Here is a 19,924-nt window from a genome sequence, read left to right as displayed (position 1 = left end):
GTTTGACAGTTTTAGACAATTGTTACAATTACTATTCAAACAGAAGTTGCTGGCCGTTGGTATTTCACGCGGGGCTCCCGCGAGCCCCCCCGCACCGGGGTCACGTGCCGCGCGCGCCCCAGCTGCCCGTGGCTCAGGTGAGGCGCGCGGAGGTGCGGCAGTTGCTGCCGAGGAACAGAAAGCGGCTCCTTCAGCCCCGACTCGGCTCCCGGCGGGTCGAAAGGAAGAAAGGTGAGTCTGTCGGGAGGACGAACCGGGTTTTCGGCTGGCGGGGCTGTCCTCACACCGCTGGCGAGTCGAGCGGGAAGTTTGGTTGTGATCGCCGCTGTTCCGGACAAACCGGCGCCCCGGTCCTGCCGCAGCCGGACTGCTCCAGAGATCTGACAGGCGAGCTGTCCGGGTAACAGCGGGGGAAGTGTGGGGTAACTAGGGTAGCTGCTAGTGTCCCTGTGAGAGGGCGTCAGAGAGCAGCCTGGAGGACTGCCAGCGGTAACGCGTCAGGACTAATGCCCCTGAGGCTGAAGCTGGTAATGGGGTGTGCGGGACCTGTGGAGGGTCGCGGGGTGCAGTGAGAGAGGTTCGGTTTGTGCACCAGCGTCCTTTTCTTTCACGCTGTCTGAAACGTTTTCAAAGACCTCTTTCCCTCCTGCCTGACGGTCTTATTTCTTGTAAGCCCGTGGTCTGTGACTGTAGAAATAATTCAGACAAAATCGAGTCCGAAATTAGCTGCTGTGTGGTGGGTTTCGCAGGCGGGACGGAGGACCGGGGTACAGCCGGGCTGCAGTGAGTTGAACAGGGCAGCTGCTGCTGGTGTCTGTCAGGACTGGGGTCCACTGGGCACACGCGCTGGGGAGCCCTGCAGGCTGTGCTCTCTCCTGTCCATCAGCATGGCGGGTCCGGCAGGGTTAGTCAGCGCCGTGCAGCCCGGGCCAGGATTCAAACTGGGGGAGGCAGAGCGTCATGTGTTGTACAATTACATCGCTTCTAGCTAACAGGCCACTTAGGAAGGGCTCAGCTCGCTGGTTTCGTCATGATTATGGTTATTATCAGGTCAGTAAATCTGAAACCTAAGCTGAGCTCTGTTTGGAAATGAGTGCAAGATCTTGTGCCATATCCTCTTTTTGCGTTTTGCTTTGGAGCCTCATGTGTTTTTTTGCTCACTAAATTCCAGTCAGAGTTTAATGTACTAGAGTAAACTGCTTGTGTTGTAGTCTCCCAAGACCCCACCCACCCCACTCCGAAGAATGAAGTGAAAAAAATGATTTCCCAAGAGAGAGAGAAGCCATGCTTTCAGGTTTTACCAGTTATAATGATAGGCAGCAGTGGTTTAAAAATGGTCATTTATATGTGATGGCATAACTGGAATAACCTAACCAGTAAGCCCAAGCCCACCCTCTGTAGCCCCTCCACGCTGCAGTGCTGTGCAGTTCCCCTGCTCTTGATGTGGTAAAGCCTCAAATGTAAAAGTTCTCAAAGTTCCCCTACTCACTGTGATGTGTTAAAGCCTCAAAGAATGTTTGTAATAAACACACTGTGCTTGTCACGCTACTAAGAAGGAGGTTCTCATGGGAGGGTGACATTAATGCTAGTTCTGTTTCTCTTCTCCGCTGGCTCCTGTCGAGACTTGTCGGCCTGTGTTGGCTGGGTCCTGCTGGCTCCTGCCCTGGGAGTGCCTGACTGCAGGGGTTAGGGCATGAGGGCTGACTGCACTCTTACAACAAGAGCTCCAGAATTACTAAAGCCCCAGAAAACTAACATACAGCACTGTGCCAGCGCAGTCTCCCCGTTACTTGTCCTGGGACCTGAATGAAGGCAAGAGACCAGGACGTGTGTGTACACCTGTGTGCAGGGATTCAACACCTCACAGATGGGATCAGGAACCAGACTATTCAGCTTCTTAAAGCTTTATTCTGACATCCACAGGAGGTTAGTGCAAGGAAGCTAAAACCGCAGAGTCGCAGAATACTCTTGCCCTTTAGTCTGAGTTCAGATCTGAGCAGCAGAGCCCTCAGCATGCTGCAGCTTGTTAAGATGTTTGGATTCGGCAGTCAGCACTGCAACACAATAATCAAGCCAGGAAGAGACAGGAGCAGGCATTAGTTCTTCTGTATCCGATCGGAAGAGTTGTGTGTGGATCCACACGGAATTACAAAGACGGGAAAAGACACCTTCACAGCACTGCAAACACGGGCTTCAGGTACGTGACTCGGAGCAAAGACAGCAGGATTTCTGACAGAAGAACCTGAGCTGATTCCAGAACAAACAGTAGTCAAACGGAATCTGGCAATGCAGAGTTGATAAAGACACTCAGCATAGTGTTGGTCTTGTCAGAGTTCAAATGTAACAGTAAAAGGTTGCTTCCATTTCTTAAAAAAAGTTCTGATACACTGACCTCAATCATTTGTAGACTGAACACCAAATAGACAGCCTTGACACATAGTTCAAAATATAATTATTAATGCTAAAACATAATAATTGATAATTTTGGAGGCTTTTATAGATATCTACTAATACAGGAGCATTAGAACCACTGTTCTTTCTTTCTTCTGCGTTTTACAAGTTCACGGGTGATCCCAAAATCGGAGGACTTCAAAACACTTTATGAGCTGCAAAGGAACTTTAGAAAGACTTAGACCAAATTCACTAGTGAGCCAACACCTGACTGGTTGAAGCTGATTTTCTTCTGTGAAGACGCAACTGGATGAGATCCTTCAGTCACCACTCTGCTGTGCTGTTCCAGTCTCCTGCAGCAGGGCCGTCTCCTGCAGGCCAGTGTTAATTCAGGCCTCCTCTCCTCAGCACATCACTGTTGTTTATCTGCACCCTGGATGTTTTCTGTTTCATTTGCACCCATACCTATATACTAGGCTGCTGCGTCTGTAAATACTGTATAATGACAGAAGAAAGGTTACAAGCACAAGGAAGCCACTTGGTTCTTGTCAATCAATACTGGCCTTTTGATTCCTGGATCTCTTCCAGCGAATTCTCTAGGAACCTGCTCCGAGAAGCCCTCTGTGTGAGGGAGTGCTGCCTGACTGCAGTATTTAGGCTCTCCCTCTTGTGTCCTTGTTTCACTGCTGCTTTTCAGAAAGTTAAACGCTTCGGTGTTCTGTTGTAATAATCTCTGTGCGATTTAAGACAAGTTCCTTTAATCCATCTGAGTCAAGCATTTCTGTGAGGTTAAGGATGAACTCTTGTGCCTCTCTTTAAGCTGATTCCTCAGTCGCAATCTAAGCTTTTGATTGTGGTGTCCAAAATTGTGTGGTTTTCTAAATGAGGTCTTGCCACCACGTTGTGTAATTTTAATAACTTTATTTACACTACTCATCTGATCTCTTGACATCCTATCCTAGACGGGAAGAGAGAACGGTCAGATCTGGTAGCATTATTACAGTTTGAGATTGGAAGGTTGTGCTGGTTAACAAAACAAGCTGCACCAGCCCTGGCCCCCTGCTCAAGAGCAGCACTTATTTTCCACAGTGTAGGAAGGACAAGGGGGAGTCAGGGGTACGATCTCTGCCCGCTCCAGCATCCTGTGGACCCACCCTGACGCCTTTCAGAGAAAAACACTGTTTTTCTTTTTTAACTGCTGCACAGGGTCCCTGCAGTCTGCTGTCGAGCGTCAGGGGTTTGGGGAATTTCTGGATGAGCTGTGCTGCACGCAATACAAAGCCGTAATTCTCAGAGCAGTGGTCATTGTAATTCGCAGAGCTTGTTCGGTGCCCTCAAAAACACCCGAAGATTTCTGCCTGGCCCTGCGTTACAGCAGTGCTTTTCCAGGGAGTAGCTATGTGTTTGTTTTCGACATGTGCATGTAAAAGACTTGAGGTAACACAGAGTCCTCCCAGATGAATCAGCAAGCGCACAGCCTTCGTGAGTCATCACTAGGACAGAAGGGTTTCACAACATCAGATCGACAGCTTCTTGTTTATTGATTTTCAGATGCGTCTTCCATCATGGAAAGCCCTGTATGAAATGGGAAAATGTTGTTCCTCACAATATCTAGGCTCCATCAAGGAATGTCTGGGTGAAATTTTGGATTCACTGAGCTACTAGTCTACCAAGCGCGCGAGATGGGCAGGATGGCTGCATCTCATTAGCAGCCTGTCTTATGTTCTTCTCTTGATCAATTCAGTCGGTACTGAAACACAAAAATAACGCTACAGAAACTGGTTAAAAAAACAAAAGGCTGCCCCACTGTATGAGGGAAGGAACTCATTGTTGTGAATGGCTGTTGAAAGGAAAGTCTCAGTTGCGTCTCCCTGATGAATGAATCAATTCTGTTGTTCTGGACCGGCGCTTACTGCCTGGCACATACATGGCTATGTGTGGAGCTATTATCAACGTAGGAATAATTGAAATTTGACTTTGCGTCCAACTAAATTTTTATTTGTGTTTGAGAAAACCTATAGGCTGAAGTGTTTTCTCAGTGCACTTTCTGTCGCGGCTCTAGGTGGCATAGGAGGTGTCTTCATTCTGAAGGAGTCTGTGCAATTAGAGTTGTTTAATTCAGCAAAGCTGAACTCACTCAAACTCACTTGCTTTTCGCTACATTTTCCATCTCTGTCCCGGTTGCTGATGGGGGCCTGAATCTGAACCAGCATATTATGGGAGGTACAGATCTTCTTCTAGACCACGTGAGCTCTTCTAGACCAAGAGGTTATTTTAGGCTCAGACTGGGAGCATTACTACCAGACTGGTCTTTGTCAGATCACAGATCCTAAACAGTGTGGATGCAGAGCAGCAGTAATAAAAGCAGATGGTATATATATTTGTTTACGGTGGATATGAGCAATAAGCATATTGTATTGCTGGTCTGAAAGTGAGGAAGATCAGTATATTACAGTGTTGGAGAGACTGAAGGGGTGTGACTGAAGGTCCCAGGTGCTGTCTGTACAGGTGTTTTTTGAGCAGATGGCTGAAGGCGATCAGGTACTGAGCAGCCCTTGTGGATCAGTTCATTCCAGAGGGTGGAGAGAGAGGACAGTAGGGGACCCAGACCAGAGCCTTGGGGACACCTGAGGAAAGGACAGAGCTCCATACCGCAGATCAGCGAGGTAGGAAGAGAAGCAGGAGACCCTGACCGTGAAGGGTACCATCTGTTGACAGGAGAATGCAGAGGTCCACAGTGTGCCAGGTAGCAGAGGGACAGAGGAGAGGGAGATCCGACGGTACACTCTCCTCTTCTTTCAGTTTGATCCCTCGTTTGAAAGACTCTTCTCAGCTGCGTTTTGTTGCTGTGTGTGAGTGAAGTCAGACAGCCTGTTGAGACACCCGTCCGAGGCAGGAACTCCCCAGCTGCTCCCTGGCGGCCGCTGTGCACTGCCACTGCGTCACAGCTGTGCTCACCAGGCTGTCAACCGATAGGCCTTCTTGCCAGCTTCACCCCTGCTGCCTTTGTCTGAGCGCTTGTCTCGGGTTCCCCTGTTCACTGTTTACTCTGGGTGGGCACAAAGATCTCTTTGTTACTCTTTTTGCATGATGGGTTAGACCTAGAAATGAAGGACAAGACCTTTGAATTATTTTACTTCCAATCAGATTGCCTGTAGTGTACTTCTGAAAACTGTGCAGGGTTCTGGAGGGAAGCACATGTGCTCCTTCAAGTCGGCTTTCTGTACTGTTCAAGTTTATACACAGTGTTTTGCAAAATAGACAACAGGCACTACTATCCGAGTCAGTGATGAACTCTCCTGCTGTCTGTACTGGGCCTCGCTCTGTAAGCCTACTGGAGCAGACAGCAGTAAACCAGAGTGCTGACCGGGCCTGCAGTCTGACTGAGATTCTGGAAAATGTTAATAAACAGGGCTTGATAATGCTCTGTTTAAGTTAGGTTAAGAAGTTAGGTTAATGAGCAATCAATTAATAACTTGCATGGTATTCCAGAGTACTTCTAGATTGTGTTGTTATAATGCATGTGAAGCACGGCTCTAGGCAAATTAGAGCACTTTGCATGCAGTGTGTGCTGTATCTCTTATCTGTGGTAAGCATGTCAACATCGATATGAATCGGTTTTCTAGAGCAAAACTTCCTGCTGGTACTGTTATGAGTGAATGGTTATTTATTAACCCAGAGCTCCACACTGAGAGCTGTTGGTGTGAGCCGCTCAGTGGGAAAGGAGTGGATGAGTGGGGCTGGGTTAGCACTGGCTTCAAACTGTCAGGATTTCCTTTAACAGGAAGGGCACATACCTTTAAATCAATACTTGATAACTGCGCATGTACCAGAAATGTGACAAGTGTTTCTTTGAAAAATGCTTGTTTAACATTTATAGTCCAATTTGACTTCATTAGACAACAGCCTGACCTTCATGGGATTGGGATTGTGACACCATGACAGAACTCTGTTGAAGAGGCAGCACATTGTTGTTAACTCAGGTACAGATTCTGGTGACGTATTGAAAAAGAAGTCCACTGTTCACCTATTGGAGGCTGTAGTATGTTAATATTTTCGTAACTGCCTTATGTTAATACAGTTCTTTGTTGAATGTTTGTGGCCTGCAGTAAAGAAGTGAAGGTTGCTACTAAGAAGAGAAGGAACAGTTATGGTAATATTGTTGTTTACCTTAATCTGTGTCAACAGAAGTTCGGTCGTATTTCATTTCTATTGTTTTATTTCTTGGCATTCATGTTACATTTCCAACATTTTTGTGATCCCTCATTATCATTATATTCCATTCTGCTCATCTGTCTTGTTTCCTTTGTACTTTCACACAGTGGAAAACACTGTAAATACTCTCTTACCCTAACTTAGCTTTTATTCTTGATGAAAGTGTTATCAAAGCAGTAGGTGTGAGCAGTCCAGAGTCCATAGGCTGTCTGTTCATGCTGTCACTGGGTTTAATCACAGCCTCTGTCCTGCAGAGTTCCTGTGCTCTGTATCAACTCATCCTGAGAGAGAACAATTACATCATTGCCATTTGGTTTTCTTGTTCATTATAAAATGATTTTATTTTCCTTGTTTGGAAACTCTTGCACACGATAAGTGACTTGCAGTGACATTAAGGTTGTTATACTTCACTGGAGCTCTTGCTCCACGGAAATAAACTCTTGCATAGCTTTGTGTGAAATCATTTGGGTGGATTTCCTGTGTCCATTTCTAAACTAAATAGCATTTATCATTTTTCTCTGCTATGTTTCTGCTCATTTCTGTCCATTTTATTAGCAGCCTCATCTAGAAGTCATGACAAATGCACATTTTCCAGATGATCCTCAACAAACGTTAACAGTCAAAGGGCATTCCTGTCCAGGAGGTGGACGTTTCATTCTTGCTGTGTATCGATGCGTTCTCACTGTTATAGTGCACTTTCCCAGCCTCTCCTTTTGAGTACAAGTATTACTTTTTACTTCCTGAATGGACAGTTTCTGTTCCTGTGGGTAAAAGTAAAACTTAAATTTGCACACTAGAGCAGTGTAAATGCTAAAGAATTCTCATTTAATTTTAACATTGAATCTGAAATGAATTAAAGCTATTTGGGTTTCTCCTGTGTTGTTATCTTTTTGAGTGCAGCAGGGCAATTAGCGGTCACATGATGCTCTTGTAAATAGTAGTTACAACCCCATTTCCCACAAAATGCTGTAGGTTTGGGAAAAGGAAAAGATCCCTTTCAAGGAGCAGAAATACATAGACAGTAGTTCAAGGTGAAAAGGTAATCAAAAGAAAACATGTATTGAGCGCTGGAGGAACCTGTGTGACTGTCACCTCAGGATGTTTCTCAACAGCCAGGATATTTCAAAGCACTTTTATTTAAACCAGTATGTAATGGAGAAGAAAATGGTATACTGTAAAACTTTTTACATCTTTAACTCTTCTTGCTTGTTGCTAGACTACCACCCTAAGCTGACCCTTAGTTGAAGCCCAATTTCTATTGTACATAGAAAACAACCTATGTTTACTTTTGCTCATGCAAAGTTGAGTTTATAAATGTAATTTGATATTATTTGGCTAATGCATGGATACATTTCCAATACTTCAGTGCCCTCTGCCAGTCCATTCACTACAAGTCCCATGTGCTTGTCATGAGCAATTCGTTTAGCACCGGCCTGAGTCTGAGTCACTTGGCTTTTGTTCATCGAATGTGCTGAAGAAAAGATTCCTGGCCAAATAATATAAGAACACTCCAAACGGGCTGAGTTCCCACAGGGTCTTCAAGCTGTTTTCTGAGCCTCTCTGGTCCCTTGATTAATGGACCACGTTATTTCTGTCCAAGTCAATGGTATATTTTTGATGAGCTTTTCTTCTTGCCCCTGAGCACCTGGTAACACAGAGGACCTTGTTTGAAGGACAGGCCAAGGGTGGCTGTCGTAGCCGGCGCAGGAGCGAGTGAAGGCTGCACACCCTGACTGACTGTGGGGCATCACGCAGAGCTCCACTGCGTGACAGCGGAACACCTGAGACTGCCTGGATCTGCCCCAGGCCCGGCGTGCTCAGGCCTGCTCATTTGTTGTGTTGTAATTCACAACACAGAACCGGCCCGTCAGGCTGCTGCCTTGCTTTCCCCCAGTTAGAGAGGGGGTTGCTGTTCAGACGAGTGCTGTGGAGTTAGTCTTATTGAGTTGGAAAGGAAATGCGAGTTAATATTTCTATTGTTCCAGCTCCTCGGTTGTTATGTGAATGTTGTTTTTTTAAATGTTTTGTCTCTGGAAGGTGGTCCCTCTGAAGACTGACACTCTTCCTCAGTGGCTGCAGGGGCAGCAGGCAGGGAGCAGGAGGGGAGGGCTTTAGAATTAGACACAGCATGCTGCTTGTGTGCCGAGCCTGTGTCCGTGCCAGTGCTGATACGCGGGACATTGCTCTGTCCCCCGCTACATGGCCAGCAGCCATATCACCCTGCAACTCACAACTGGCAGCCGACTGAAGCCCAGCAGGTGTGAGCCTGGTCAGTACCTGGATCAGAGACCTCCTGGGAAAAACTAAGGTTGCTGCTGGAAGAGGTGTTAGTGGGGCCGCTCACCCTGCGGTCCATGTGGGTCCTAATACCCCAGTATAGAGACGGGAACACTATACTGTTAACAGGCGCTGTCCTTCGGATGAGACGTAAAACCGAGGTCCTGACTCTCTGTGGTCATTAAAAATCCCAGGGCGTTTCTCAAAAAGAGTGTCCTGGACAAATTTCCCATTGGCCCTTACCAATCATGGCCTCCTAATAATCCCCATCTATGAATTGGCTTCATTACTCTGCTCTCCTCCCCACTGAGAGCTGATGTGTGGGGAGCGATCTGGCGCACTATGGCTGCCGTCGCATCATCCAGGTGGGGCTGCACACTGGTGGTGGTGGAGGGGATCCCCATTACCTGTAAAGCGCTTTGAGTGGAGTGTCCAGAAAAGAGCTATATAAGTGTAAGCAATTATTAAATTATTGTTATTACAGGGGAGCGTGTCTCAGCCTGCATGTTTCTCTCGCAAACTAAACAAGCTCAGCTGCTTCACAGAAAGGAAAACAGTGACAGAACGAGTGTTGCAGAGAGTAGGAGGATCCTGAGTGAGGCAGGCTGTGGGTGGCAGAACTTGAATTGCAAAGTGCTCGAGCACGCCTTTCCCAGCGGTCGGGGTGTGGAGACTGCTGCCCTTCTAGTCAATTAACTTCATGCGTCTGTTGATTAGACCTACCTATCAGAATTCGTGTATTTATTGTTTTCTCGACAAGCGCACGGTGCTCTGCATGAACAGGACTTGTCAGCTCTGACTGCATAAGTATACCATTGTCCTTGCTCCAGTCGTAAAAGCACTCCTGAGAGGATTATTAAAGCCTTTTTCTCTGTTTGTCTACCTTCAGACCGTCACCACACTTTTCCACACCCTCTCCTCACATTGAATTACTCTGTACTCAGGCTCTTCTGTTCTGTTCTGATGCTCATCACTCTGTGAGTGTTGTAAGAGATAACTGGGCTGGAAGGATTAAAATAGTTAAGCTGCTTGCTGAGTGACTCGGTTTGGTTTGAGTTCTTTAATCTTGCTGTTAGGATTCCCATGTGAAATTGGACGAGCTGAGACTGCGTGCCAATCCACCTGAACACTGTGGTGTGTGACCTGACCCTACGCTGTGTAACAGCCAGGGAAGGTGCTCGACTGCTGAGCCATGTGGGTGAAGTTGGGGAGAGTTAAACATATTCTGAGTGCTGATGACAGCTATCGTTGAACTAATCTGTTGTTGGAGTTATATTATTAATGACCATTACTTAATTAAAAATATAGCCCAGTTCTAGGGGCGTGGAATCTTGAGGATGTTTTTCCTTCTGTTTTTTCCAGGGATGGCTGCGGGGGGCGTGATGTAGACTCTCCCCATTATGAGGGTGTCTTGTCTGGGCTCCCATACCGGCCACATCTGCAAGCATCTGTGTTGCAGGTAAAAGCTATGCTGGGATCAGATTCCAAGACCAGCAGAGAAACGAAAACCAGCCCTCTCTCCCTGTGAGCCTGCTCCTGGGGCGAAGCCTGCGGAATGAGTCCCCCTGCAGGCCTGCAGCCCCTGCTCTGTCTACTGTGCCTCCTGGCACGGGACACGGCAGGCTCTCCCCACTGCATCCCACGGAAGAGCGTCCTCTACCACAGTAGGTTGGCCCTCCCCGTCCCCACTCCTCCTCCACTGTTCTCTAAGACCACTTTACTCACAGCATGAACAGAAGAGCCAGCTACAACGGGTCTTCAGCACTATCAGTAAATTGGGTAAAATGAGGTCTTCAGGTTGTGTGTGCCAACGTGCTCAGGCTACTGTCTCACTCATTCTCTCTCTCTGCCTCTGGTACCAGTCTGTCTGTTGCTGTGCTGTCTGTGTGTCTTTGTCCTCTAGTCTCCTGGAAAGACAGAAGTGTTTGGATTTCAGTCTGTCCTGATCTCCCCAAACCGGCAACCTTCCAGCCACAGGCGCAGATCCTTAGCCACAGAGCCACCACAGCGCCCTCAGAGCCACAGAGCCACCACACCTTTATCTTGCAAATGTTTTCTTTAGAAGGCCAGTCTGCCTAAAAAACAAACATACAAGTGCTGACCTGACCTGTCAACAAGAGTAATATCTGTTCAGGACAGGAGAGTAGACCGGGACACATAGGTATCTTACTATATTTTTAAGAGACCAACAGAAGTGTTTCACAAAATCATTCATTTTCTGACTTTGCTCAATTTACTTAATCTGATTCTGTGCCACTGCTGCGCCCTGTGTCGTTCTGGCTGGCAGATGGAAATATAAAGCTGTTCAGAGAGGAGGGCATCTCCAACTACACCACCATGCTGCTGCGGGAGGACTTGGGTCTGCTGATCGTCGGGGCCAGAGAGGCCATCTACGCCCTGGATATGGGTGACATCTTCCGCAAGAAGTCCAATGTAAGAGCAGGTCGCTCAGGTTAAACTAGGTTTCCCATTGACTGTGAGCACCTTGGTGTTGATTATACAACACAAACAACACATTCGGAGCACCTGTGAGCATGTGTTTCAGGGATCCGATGTGCCTCTGTGTTTCAGGTGACCTGGCAGGTTATTTCAGATAAGCAGAGAGATTGCGTGAATAAAGGAAAAGATGCAGAGGTGAGTTTTTTCCAAAGTGAATTGGGTGTTTTGAACAGAAAGCTGGGTTCCGACTCCCAGTTAAGATGCAGGATTTGCTAATCTGTCAAAGCCTCAGAATTAGCCGGCTGCTGCCAAGCCTGCACAGGTAGTGGTGCAAAGCTGGAGCAGAGCTGCTGGGGTTGGGTGGGCTTGATCAGCCGAGACAGCAAACTGTTCAGTGACACTGCTCACATGAGCCTCCATTGCTGCTGTCAGGTAGGTAGCTAGCCCCTCCTTCGTTCGATGCTGACTGTGCTGTTGGTGCTGTTGGGCCTATGAAAACATTTCTGTGGACGAATGTTTGTTCTGTGTCCGGTTGTTGGGTTAGATGTAGCCACAGTAACTTTACACCACAGGATTTCTGTTCATGTTTTTAAACGCTAGCTCCTCATGCCTTTCCAGACAGAGTGTCGGAACTATATCCGGACACTCCACAAAATTGATGATGACAACATGTACGTGTGTGGCACAGACGCCTTCAGCCCCACCTGTGACGTCTTGGTGAGTGTGGTTTAGCCATCAGTATTGCTCAGCTGCCTGCTGCGTTCCCCTGCAGCTGCTCCTGGAATTGTATCTTGTTTTCACAGGTTTATAGGGATGGAAAGCTGCAGCTGAAAAATAAAAAGGAGGAGGGGAAGGGGAAGTGTCCCTTCGATCCGTTCCAGCGATACTCGTCTGTCATGGTCGGTATGTACACCAGCACACTGTCTCATGGGGCGTGGAGAGAGGAGACTGGGAGATACATCCAGCATGCTTCTTCCTGGGCATTTTTGCAAGCACGGCTTCTGATCTTATTCATTTTTCTTGAAAATACATGAGCGCCTTGCCCCAGCAGTAGTGGGTATCAGGAATAAGCTGTTGAAAACTCTTCTCTGGAACCCTTCTTTCCAATCAAACCTGGTCTCCGTCACTCACATCCTCTCTCTTCCAGACGGAGACCTGTACTGCGCCACCGCCATCAACTTCCTGGGCTCGGAGCCCGCGGTCCTGCGCAGCTCCCCCAGCGCCCTGAGGACCGAGTTCAAGAGCTCTTGGCTGAACGGTGAGATTCACACTGCAGGTTGTGACCGAATCAGCTAGCCTGTTGCAATCAAGCATTCAAATATCCATCCGCCCGTAACCGCCCTTTCCCATTTGGAGTCAAGGGGGATCTCGGCAGGCAGCTTGCACGAGGCAGGACCTACCCTGGATGGGACACCAAATCAAATCAAAGTTTATTTATCAAATGCACAACAATACGCAGCAGTACTTGCTGGCAATGAAATGTATTTTTCTGCGAGCTCACAAAAATAAAAAAAATCACAAGAATCAAAAAAATCACAAAATTGAGGTTACAATTTTTTTTTATTGAATAAAACTCAATATGAGTAGAGCTGTTATGTGTCCATGGTGTATGCAATATATACATGTAGTGCAGTTATGCTGAATACAGTGAAAACTGTGTCCGTGTAGCCATTACAGGTGATTTGCTGAAGGAGCTGCAGGTTGGCTATTTAGCAGTCTTATTGCCTGGAGGTAGAAGCTGTTCCGTAGTCTGTTGGACTTGGACTGATTGCTTTTGTTCCGTTTACCAGACGGTAGGAGGGAAAACAGTTTGTGACTGGGATGACTGGGGTCCTTGAGAATGGACCTGGCCTTCTTCAGACATCTAGCTGAGTAGATCTCCTGGATGCTTGGTAGCTCACAGCTGGTGATAAGATGCGCTGACTTCACCACCCTCTGCAGTACTTTGCGATCCTGGGTGGAGCAGTTCCCATACCAGGCAGTGATGCAACCAGTCCATCAAGGGGAACAGACTGACACAGACACACAGGCACACTCACACTAGCACCAGTTTTCCCAGAAGCCAGTTAACCCACCATCATTTTTGGACTGTGGGAGAAAACCATAGCACCCGGAGGAAACCCACATGTACATAGGGAGAACATGCAAACTCCACACAGACAGAACACCCAGATCTGGAATTGACCCTGGGTCCCAGTGCCGCGAGGGAGTAGTGCTAGCAATTATGCAACCGTGTCACCTCCGTTCAAATACATACTTTCTATACATGGATTTCTTTGATGATGGTGTATAACAGTGTTGTCCCTTTTTGTGCTGCCACAAATGGTTCTGTTTCTCTTGCCACCTGTTTCAGTGCCTGTCCAATCCTGTGGGTATGTGCAGGAAGAGCAGGAAAATAATTACAGGATGAAAAGATTACAGGCAGCCATAGGCTTGATTTGATGTATATAGAAGACCTTTTCCTGGAGAGCGCCTCGTCTTTACAGTCAGCACTGACTGAGGCAGGATCAGACTCACTGTACTGGGGTATAAGTAAAGTGTGCTCTTACCCATCAGTAGAAAAATACATTTGCAGTGGACCTCTTGTCTGGCTAGGATGTTTCGATTAATATACTGGTATTGATTATTACATGATGGTGGTTACACTTGTCTTAGATGATAAGGTGCCCAGTGTCTATATCAGAATAATCATAATAGTTAGTCATTGCTTTTCGTGCTGGTTAATGTGGCTCTATGTGGTGTCAGAGCCCAACTTCGTGTATATGGACGTGGTCCCGGAGAGCCGTGGGAACGCCGAGGGGGATGATGACAAGGTGTATCTGTTCTTCAGCGAGAGCGCGGTGGAATACGATTTCTTCAGCAAGCTCCCGGTGTCGCGCGTCGCCCGTGTCTGCAAGGTGCGTCCACACCGCCCTGCTCCTGCGCTCGATCCCAACCCCTTCTCCTCCAGGGCCAGCCGCTTACAGGCTGCTTACCAAAAGACTGGGGGTTCATGTTGACAGCATTTCTAATGACGTGACACAGCAATAAAAAAGGTAAACAAATATTATATAGTGCAGAATTTAAATCGAGGGATGTTACAGGGAGAAAGGAGGGCAGCTATCAGCTTGCTTTGATGTATATAGATGACCTTTTCCCTGTGAGTGCCTTGTCTTTACAGTCAGCACTGACTGAGGCAGGATCAGACTCACTGTACTGGGGTATAGTGAACAGTCTGAAGTTGTGCTGCAAGAAGAGAAGGTGAATTGCACAACTTATTAGTGAGTGTTGGTTTTGGTCTCCTGTTCTGGTGCGCTGCACGGTGCTGCAGGGCTCTGTCTGTGAGAGCTGTGTTGTGCGCAGGGGGACCTGGGTGGCCAGCGCACCCTGCAGAAGAAGTGGACGTCCTTCCTGAAGGCGCGGCTGGACTGCTCCGCCCCTGGGCACAGCCTGCCCTTCGTCGTGCAGGACGTCTTCCTGCTGCACTCCGCCGACTGGAGAGAGAGCATCTTCTACGCCGTCTTCGTCCCACAATCGTACGTGCTGCCTGGGACAGGGCTCCCGGCTCCTCCCGCCACGTCACCTCTGGGTGTCTGAGTCTGTGTCTGTGTGAGATGTGCGCCTCGCCGCTCAGAACGTTTCTGACCAGAACTGGTATTGACAGCATGTGTCATGAGTGCAGCGCGTGTGAAGAGTTTTCTGTTCGCTCATGCCTGGCAGGGGCCTGATGGATGTCTCGGCGGTGTGTGCGTACCGCGTGGCGGACGTCAGCCAGGTGTTCTCTCACGGGAAGTACAAGACGCCAGTCACCGTGGAGTCCTCCCACGTCAAGTGGGTGATGTACAGCGGGGAGGTGCCTGTCCCTCGGCCCGGCGCTGTGAGTGCCGCTGGACTGCGAGACTGCAGACACAAGTTGCCTGCCTCTCAGTGCCCTATTTATAATATAAAGACCTGGGGTCATCAATCTGAGCTAACCCTTAATTAATATAACAAAACATCCTTTTATTAGCCCTGTACAAATTCTTGCATTTGGAATTCGCTTTTTGCATACCCCAGCTTGCTCTCCATGAGACACACAGACAGCTGGGGGTCAGAGCACAGGGTCAGCACTATGGTACAGCGCCCCTGGAGCAGTTGAGGTTAAGGGCCTTGCTCAGGGGCCCAACAGAGTAGGATTCCTCTGCCGGCTGCAGGATTTGAACCTGCAACCTTCCAACTACAGGCGCAGATCCTTAGCCACAGATCCACGGCTCCGCCCTATTATTGAAGTAGTGTTTTTAGGTCCGGGGTTTATAAAGTAATTAAGGATAAATTCAGTAATTGATTGGAAGGTTTCACTGTCTCAAATCACCTGCAAAGGTGCACACATATACGGTATGTTAGAAACCAGTGCTGAGCTGCATGAGCAGGTCTGGGTGTGTGGGATGTGGGCTGCAGTGCCAGTGCCTTGCAGTGGTATCACTGTAATGTTCTCAATTCGTGCTGCAGTGCATCAACAACGCTACGCGGGCGATGGGCATGCAGCAGTCCCTCGACCTGCCGGACAAGACTCTGCAGTTCATCCGCGACCGGCCACTGATGGACGACGCCGTGGCACCGCTGGGTGGGCAGCCACAGCTGGTGAAGAAGGGTGCCCAGCTCACCCGTATCGCGGTGGACAGGGTGACCGTGCTGGACGGCCGGAGCTACCACGTCATGTTCATAGGCACAGGTCCGTGCAGTCAGCCAGCCAGCACATCGTTCTCCTACCTGTAGCACACCTAACCCAGACTCTCACTGCAGCATACACCGCAGCGCAGGGGTCACTGAGAGCTCGGCAGGCAACGCTCCCCTGCAACTGCACACAGACCAGGTCCTGTTTGCATAAAAACAAAGAGGAGTGTCATGTTGACACCAGCAGCGCTGTGCAGCTCCGCGTTGCCATCGGCTCTCACAAGGAAGTGCTGGATTTCTGGAGACTGTACTGAAGGCAACAAAAACTGGGTGAATTTGTCAGAGATTCTTTAAAAAAGTAACTGCAAGAAAATTCCATAGCAGATCTGTCCAATTTCCTGTAGCTCATGCAAGGTAGTGCACAGTATCAGAAACTTATTAATATGTGAGATGCAACAACAGATCAGGGTTGAATAGGGAAGAGCCTTGTTTCAGAAATAGTGCCTGTGTTAGAGACCTGGTCTTCCACCGAATTTTGTTAGCTTGTGCCTGAAACTGTGGCCCTTGTCTCTCTAGTGAATGGGTACCTGCAGAAAGCAGTGAATTTCGATGGCGAAATGTTCATCATCGAGGAGGTGCAGCTCTTCCACCCACCTGAGCCCATCAAGACGATGCGGCTGTCGGGCCCAAAGGTAGCGCCAGGCTTTATGCTCCCGAGCTGGGGTTTAAGGGGTAAGAACTGAGAACCAGCTTCAGCTTCACCCAGCTGCGGATCACCCGATCAGTGATGTGCTGAGCACCTGAAGAAGCAGCTTCATCTCATGTGTAGCATATTTCTGTTCTTGTGATTTTTTTCCCAAGTTTTTATCCATTTCTGTCTCGATGGCAGAGCGCTCTTCCTGGGGGCTCAGGAGAAAGAGCTGGCAGGGCTTGGTTTGCTCACGATAGGGCAGTTGAGCTGGAGCAGGTGTGATGAGAACAAAGGAAGAGATCCTGTGTGTCTGTGATCTGCAGGGGCAGCTGTACGTGGGCTCGGAGTCAGGTGTAGTCCAGGTTCCGCTGTCAGTCTGCAGCCGCTATGAGACGTGTCTCGACTGCGTCCTCGCCCGAGACCCCTACTGCGCCTGGGACCTGCGCACTGCGCTCTGTACCGCCATCCCGCGCTCTGCCACTGCCAGCCACACGTGCGTATGCCTGCTCTGTGCTCTGCCAGGAGCTGGGAGAAACAGTGCTCCTTCACTCTGAATCTGCTGCCCTGGGCTCCAGCCATGTGCAGCTGCTTCACCCTCTGTGTCATTCTCTCTCCTGCAGGGACCTAATCCAGAGCGTCAGAGATGGAGACGCCTCTCGATGCCCAAAGTCGGGTATGTATGCGTCTGCGAATTTCACTTAGATATAGTGTGTATTCCACCTTTAGCAGTTATAAAGTAGTTTGCACAAAGCCGTCATTATTCCTTTCTCAGGTCAGCACAGCAGTGCAGACAGTGTGTGTTAATGTGTTAGATGTTCTTCAGAGATATTCAGGAATTGACTGACTTATAGAACTGGGCTTGGCAGAATTTAATCTAAATTGGTAAATATTTTTTACCCTTGATTTTTAAAGACTGAAATTATTTACAGTTAATTGGTAAAATCACCTGGTGTGTAAAACAAGTGATTAAAAATGATTATATCATTGTGAAATTTCTCTATGGGCTTAGTCTCCTTGAAAAGTCCAAGGCCAGAGTACAGTGCAGGAGGACAGTAACGACAGGACTGATCAGTGCTGTCTGTCTGTTGGTGCTTCAGGAACGGTCAGACTGGAAAACTGCACGCTGATTCCCGGGAACAACATCAAGCTCCAGTGCCAGCCCGGGTCCAACCTGGCGGAGGTCGAGTGGCGCTTCCAGGACCGACTCATCCCCAACTCCGACAGCAAGTACTACATCTACAGTGACGGCATGCTGATCTTCAACGCCTCGGCCGCGGACGCCGGCGACTACACCTGCCAGTCTGTGGAGCAGGTCAATGGCCGCCAGTACCCGCTCACCATGGCCATGTACAAGCTGCTGCTGCGGCGGGACACCGACGAGCTCAGCCCTCTCACCACGCCTGCGGGGAGCTACCTGCCCAGAGACAGGAGCATCTTGAACAACAGCCAGTCTGCGTCCCAGGACCCCGACCTCCCCCTCCCACGCGTGAGGGAGCAGACCCTGGTGGCCCTGCAGGTCACCGTGGCCCTGCTGACCACCCTGCTGGCTGCCCTGCTGATGTGGAACCTGTACAGAGGCCACATCTCCATGCAGTGCTGCAGGGGAGCGGCGCAGGGGCGAGCCAAGAGCTCCCTGAGGCCCAGACAGCTGTCAGGCGGCCAGGTGGATTCCACAGCACACCAGGTGCCCTTCACACCCAAGGGGCTCCCCGAGGCCACGTTCCTGGTCCAGGGCTACAACGATAACACCAACAACAACCGCGGCCGGACTGCTGTCGCCACGAACGGAGCCTCCACCCGTCCGCCCACTGTGCTCCTGTCTCCCCTGGACGACCTGAAGTTCATCGATGACGAGTCTGAAATCTGACAGAGCAGAGAGACAGGGTCCTTACTTCTCAATGTGCTGTTTTAGAAATGGAGGCAGCTGATTTTTTTAAAACGTTTATTTTTTATGCGTGTACAGCCTTTACAGGCCTATCACTGATCAGCAGTGACATCCAGCTCTCGTTGCCTTGCTGTGCAAAGGGTAGGTGAACTCCGCTCTGTTTCACTGGTCACTTGGCCACTTTCAGACAAATCATTTTCGATTAGCAAGGCAGAAGAGGCTGCAATACAGTAAAAGGTGACTCGTGCAGTTAGAGAGAGTGTGTCAGGACAGAGCAGTTGCCAGCTGCTGGGGCTGGAAATCACTCTGTAGGCCAACGGAGGCCGAACCTGCTCTGGACTGGTGCACAGCGGTGACCCATCCCTGCTATCTGTAGCTGCAGGCTCTCATAAAGAAGCTGACAAACTGGTTTCCTCTGTGGATTAACTGATATAACCAGATGTAAAGTGAAAAAATAATCTTTTCTTCATTGTTACTCTGGCGTGTTCTAGTAGAAGGTAAAGCCAGGAGCAGATCAGGCTCCTGCCCTGTGGAAGTTTGGTCTGTGTCCTTCAGTCCAGACGGACTGAAAGCATTTAAAGTTATATTGTACTTTGCAAGTTTACAGTGCTATAAAAAATGTATTTATTAAGGTCCCTTTGCAAGCTTCAGAGTTTGAAATGTTTTACAGTTTCTGTGAATAGTTCACTTATTGCTACAGTGGGGCTGTGGCTCACTGCGGAGGGCAGCTCCGGAGCCCCTCTCTGGCCAGGGCAGGTGCCGTGTCTCTTAGTGAGCGGAGTGGTAAGCACACAGACTCCAGAGGAGCAGCAAGGGCTGGGCCCCTCTCTATACCCGGGCGGTCCAGAGAACTTCACAAAGAGTGCTGAACAACAGTATTATAAAATGAGGACAGCAAGTCGACTTGTTTTTTTCTGGTTTCAGAAAGATTTTTTGATTCCAGTATTACATTGTTTTTTTTTAATATTTTTCTGAGTCCATTTTTTTTATAATTCATACCTGCTTAACTCTCCTCACAGTGTGACAATAAGTCTGATTTGCTACACTGCATGTATTGTTTCAATACTTTTCTGCCAGATTATCAATTCTTTTACAAGGGTCACTGGGTTTAAAGAATGTATACTCAGATTCCTGATGTCCTTTTAAACATTAGTTTATGATTCGCTGTAGATCAGTTATTTTTCTTTTGTTACTCATTAATAAACATTCAAGACTGTAACAGATTTTACTCCTGGATGTTTTTATGCACCACTTGTGCAAGTACTATTCTGTGCTGCCAGGAATGGGGAGCCACAGCCTGCAGTCAAAGCCTGTATTTCCACAGTCTCTCTCCTCTGTGCTGTTCCAGGAGCAGCCAGTAGGAGTCACCTTTCACTCAAACATTCACAATCCAC

General features: G+C 48.5%; 1 protein-coding gene across 5 annotated transcripts; it reads left to right on the top strand.

Annotated features, from left to right (window-relative positions):
• Window positions 1-89: 89 nt before the first annotated feature.
• Window positions 90-19,749, top strand: LOC148639325 (semaphorin-4E). Of its 5 annotated transcripts, XM_088621851.1 has the most exons (16): window positions 106-231; window positions 4,958-5,057; window positions 10,246-10,547; window positions 11,171-11,316; window positions 11,455-11,517; window positions 11,941-12,039; window positions 12,126-12,225; window positions 12,470-12,580; window positions 14,068-14,219; window positions 14,665-14,837; window positions 15,022-15,178; window positions 15,790-16,012; window positions 16,531-16,646; window positions 16,969-17,138; window positions 17,266-17,318; window positions 17,743-19,749. In XM_088621851.1, exons 3-16 carry the CDS (start codon window positions 10,439-10,441, stop codon window positions 18,510-18,512), a joined length of 2,442 nt encoding a protein of 813 aa, XP_088477977.1. In that variant the 5' UTR covers window positions 106-231; window positions 4,958-5,057; window positions 10,246-10,438; the 3' UTR covers window positions 18,513-19,749. The 5 variants fall into 5 exon arrangements, with proteins under 5 accessions (XP_088477975.1, XP_088477977.1, XP_088477979.1 ...); XM_088621849.1 differs by lacking the exon at window positions 4,958-5,057 and having other exon boundaries at window positions 90-231; XM_088621853.1 differs by lacking the exon at window positions 4,958-5,057 and having other exon boundaries at window positions 10,343-10,547.
• Window positions 19,750-19,924: the final 175 nt, after the last annotated feature.

Source organism: Lepisosteus platostomus, chromosome 27 (genome assembly GCF_059453375.1).
Source record: "Lepisosteus platostomus isolate fLepPlt1 chromosome 27, fLepPlt1.hap1, whole genome shotgun sequence".
NCBI lineage: Eukaryota > Metazoa > Chordata > Actinopteri > Semionotiformes > Lepisosteidae > Lepisosteus > Lepisosteus platostomus.
This window is presented reverse-complemented; position numbering and strand designations above follow the sequence as displayed.

Excerpts from the sequence above, each read along its gene's own strand:
- LOC148639325 (XM_088621849.1), top strand. The coding sequence starts at position 10,439 with ATGAGTCCCCCTGCAGGCCTGCAGCCCCTGCTCTGTCTACTGTGCCTC. Across the intron at positions 14,220-14,664 it reads GCGTCGCCCGTGTCTGCAAG|GGGGACCTGGGTGGCCAGCG; the intron begins GTGCGTCCACAC and ends TGTTGTGCGCAG. Across the intron at positions 14,838-15,021 it reads GCCGTCTTCGTCCCACAATC|GGGCCTGATGGATGTCTCGG; the intron begins GTACGTGCTGCC and ends CATGCCTGGCAG.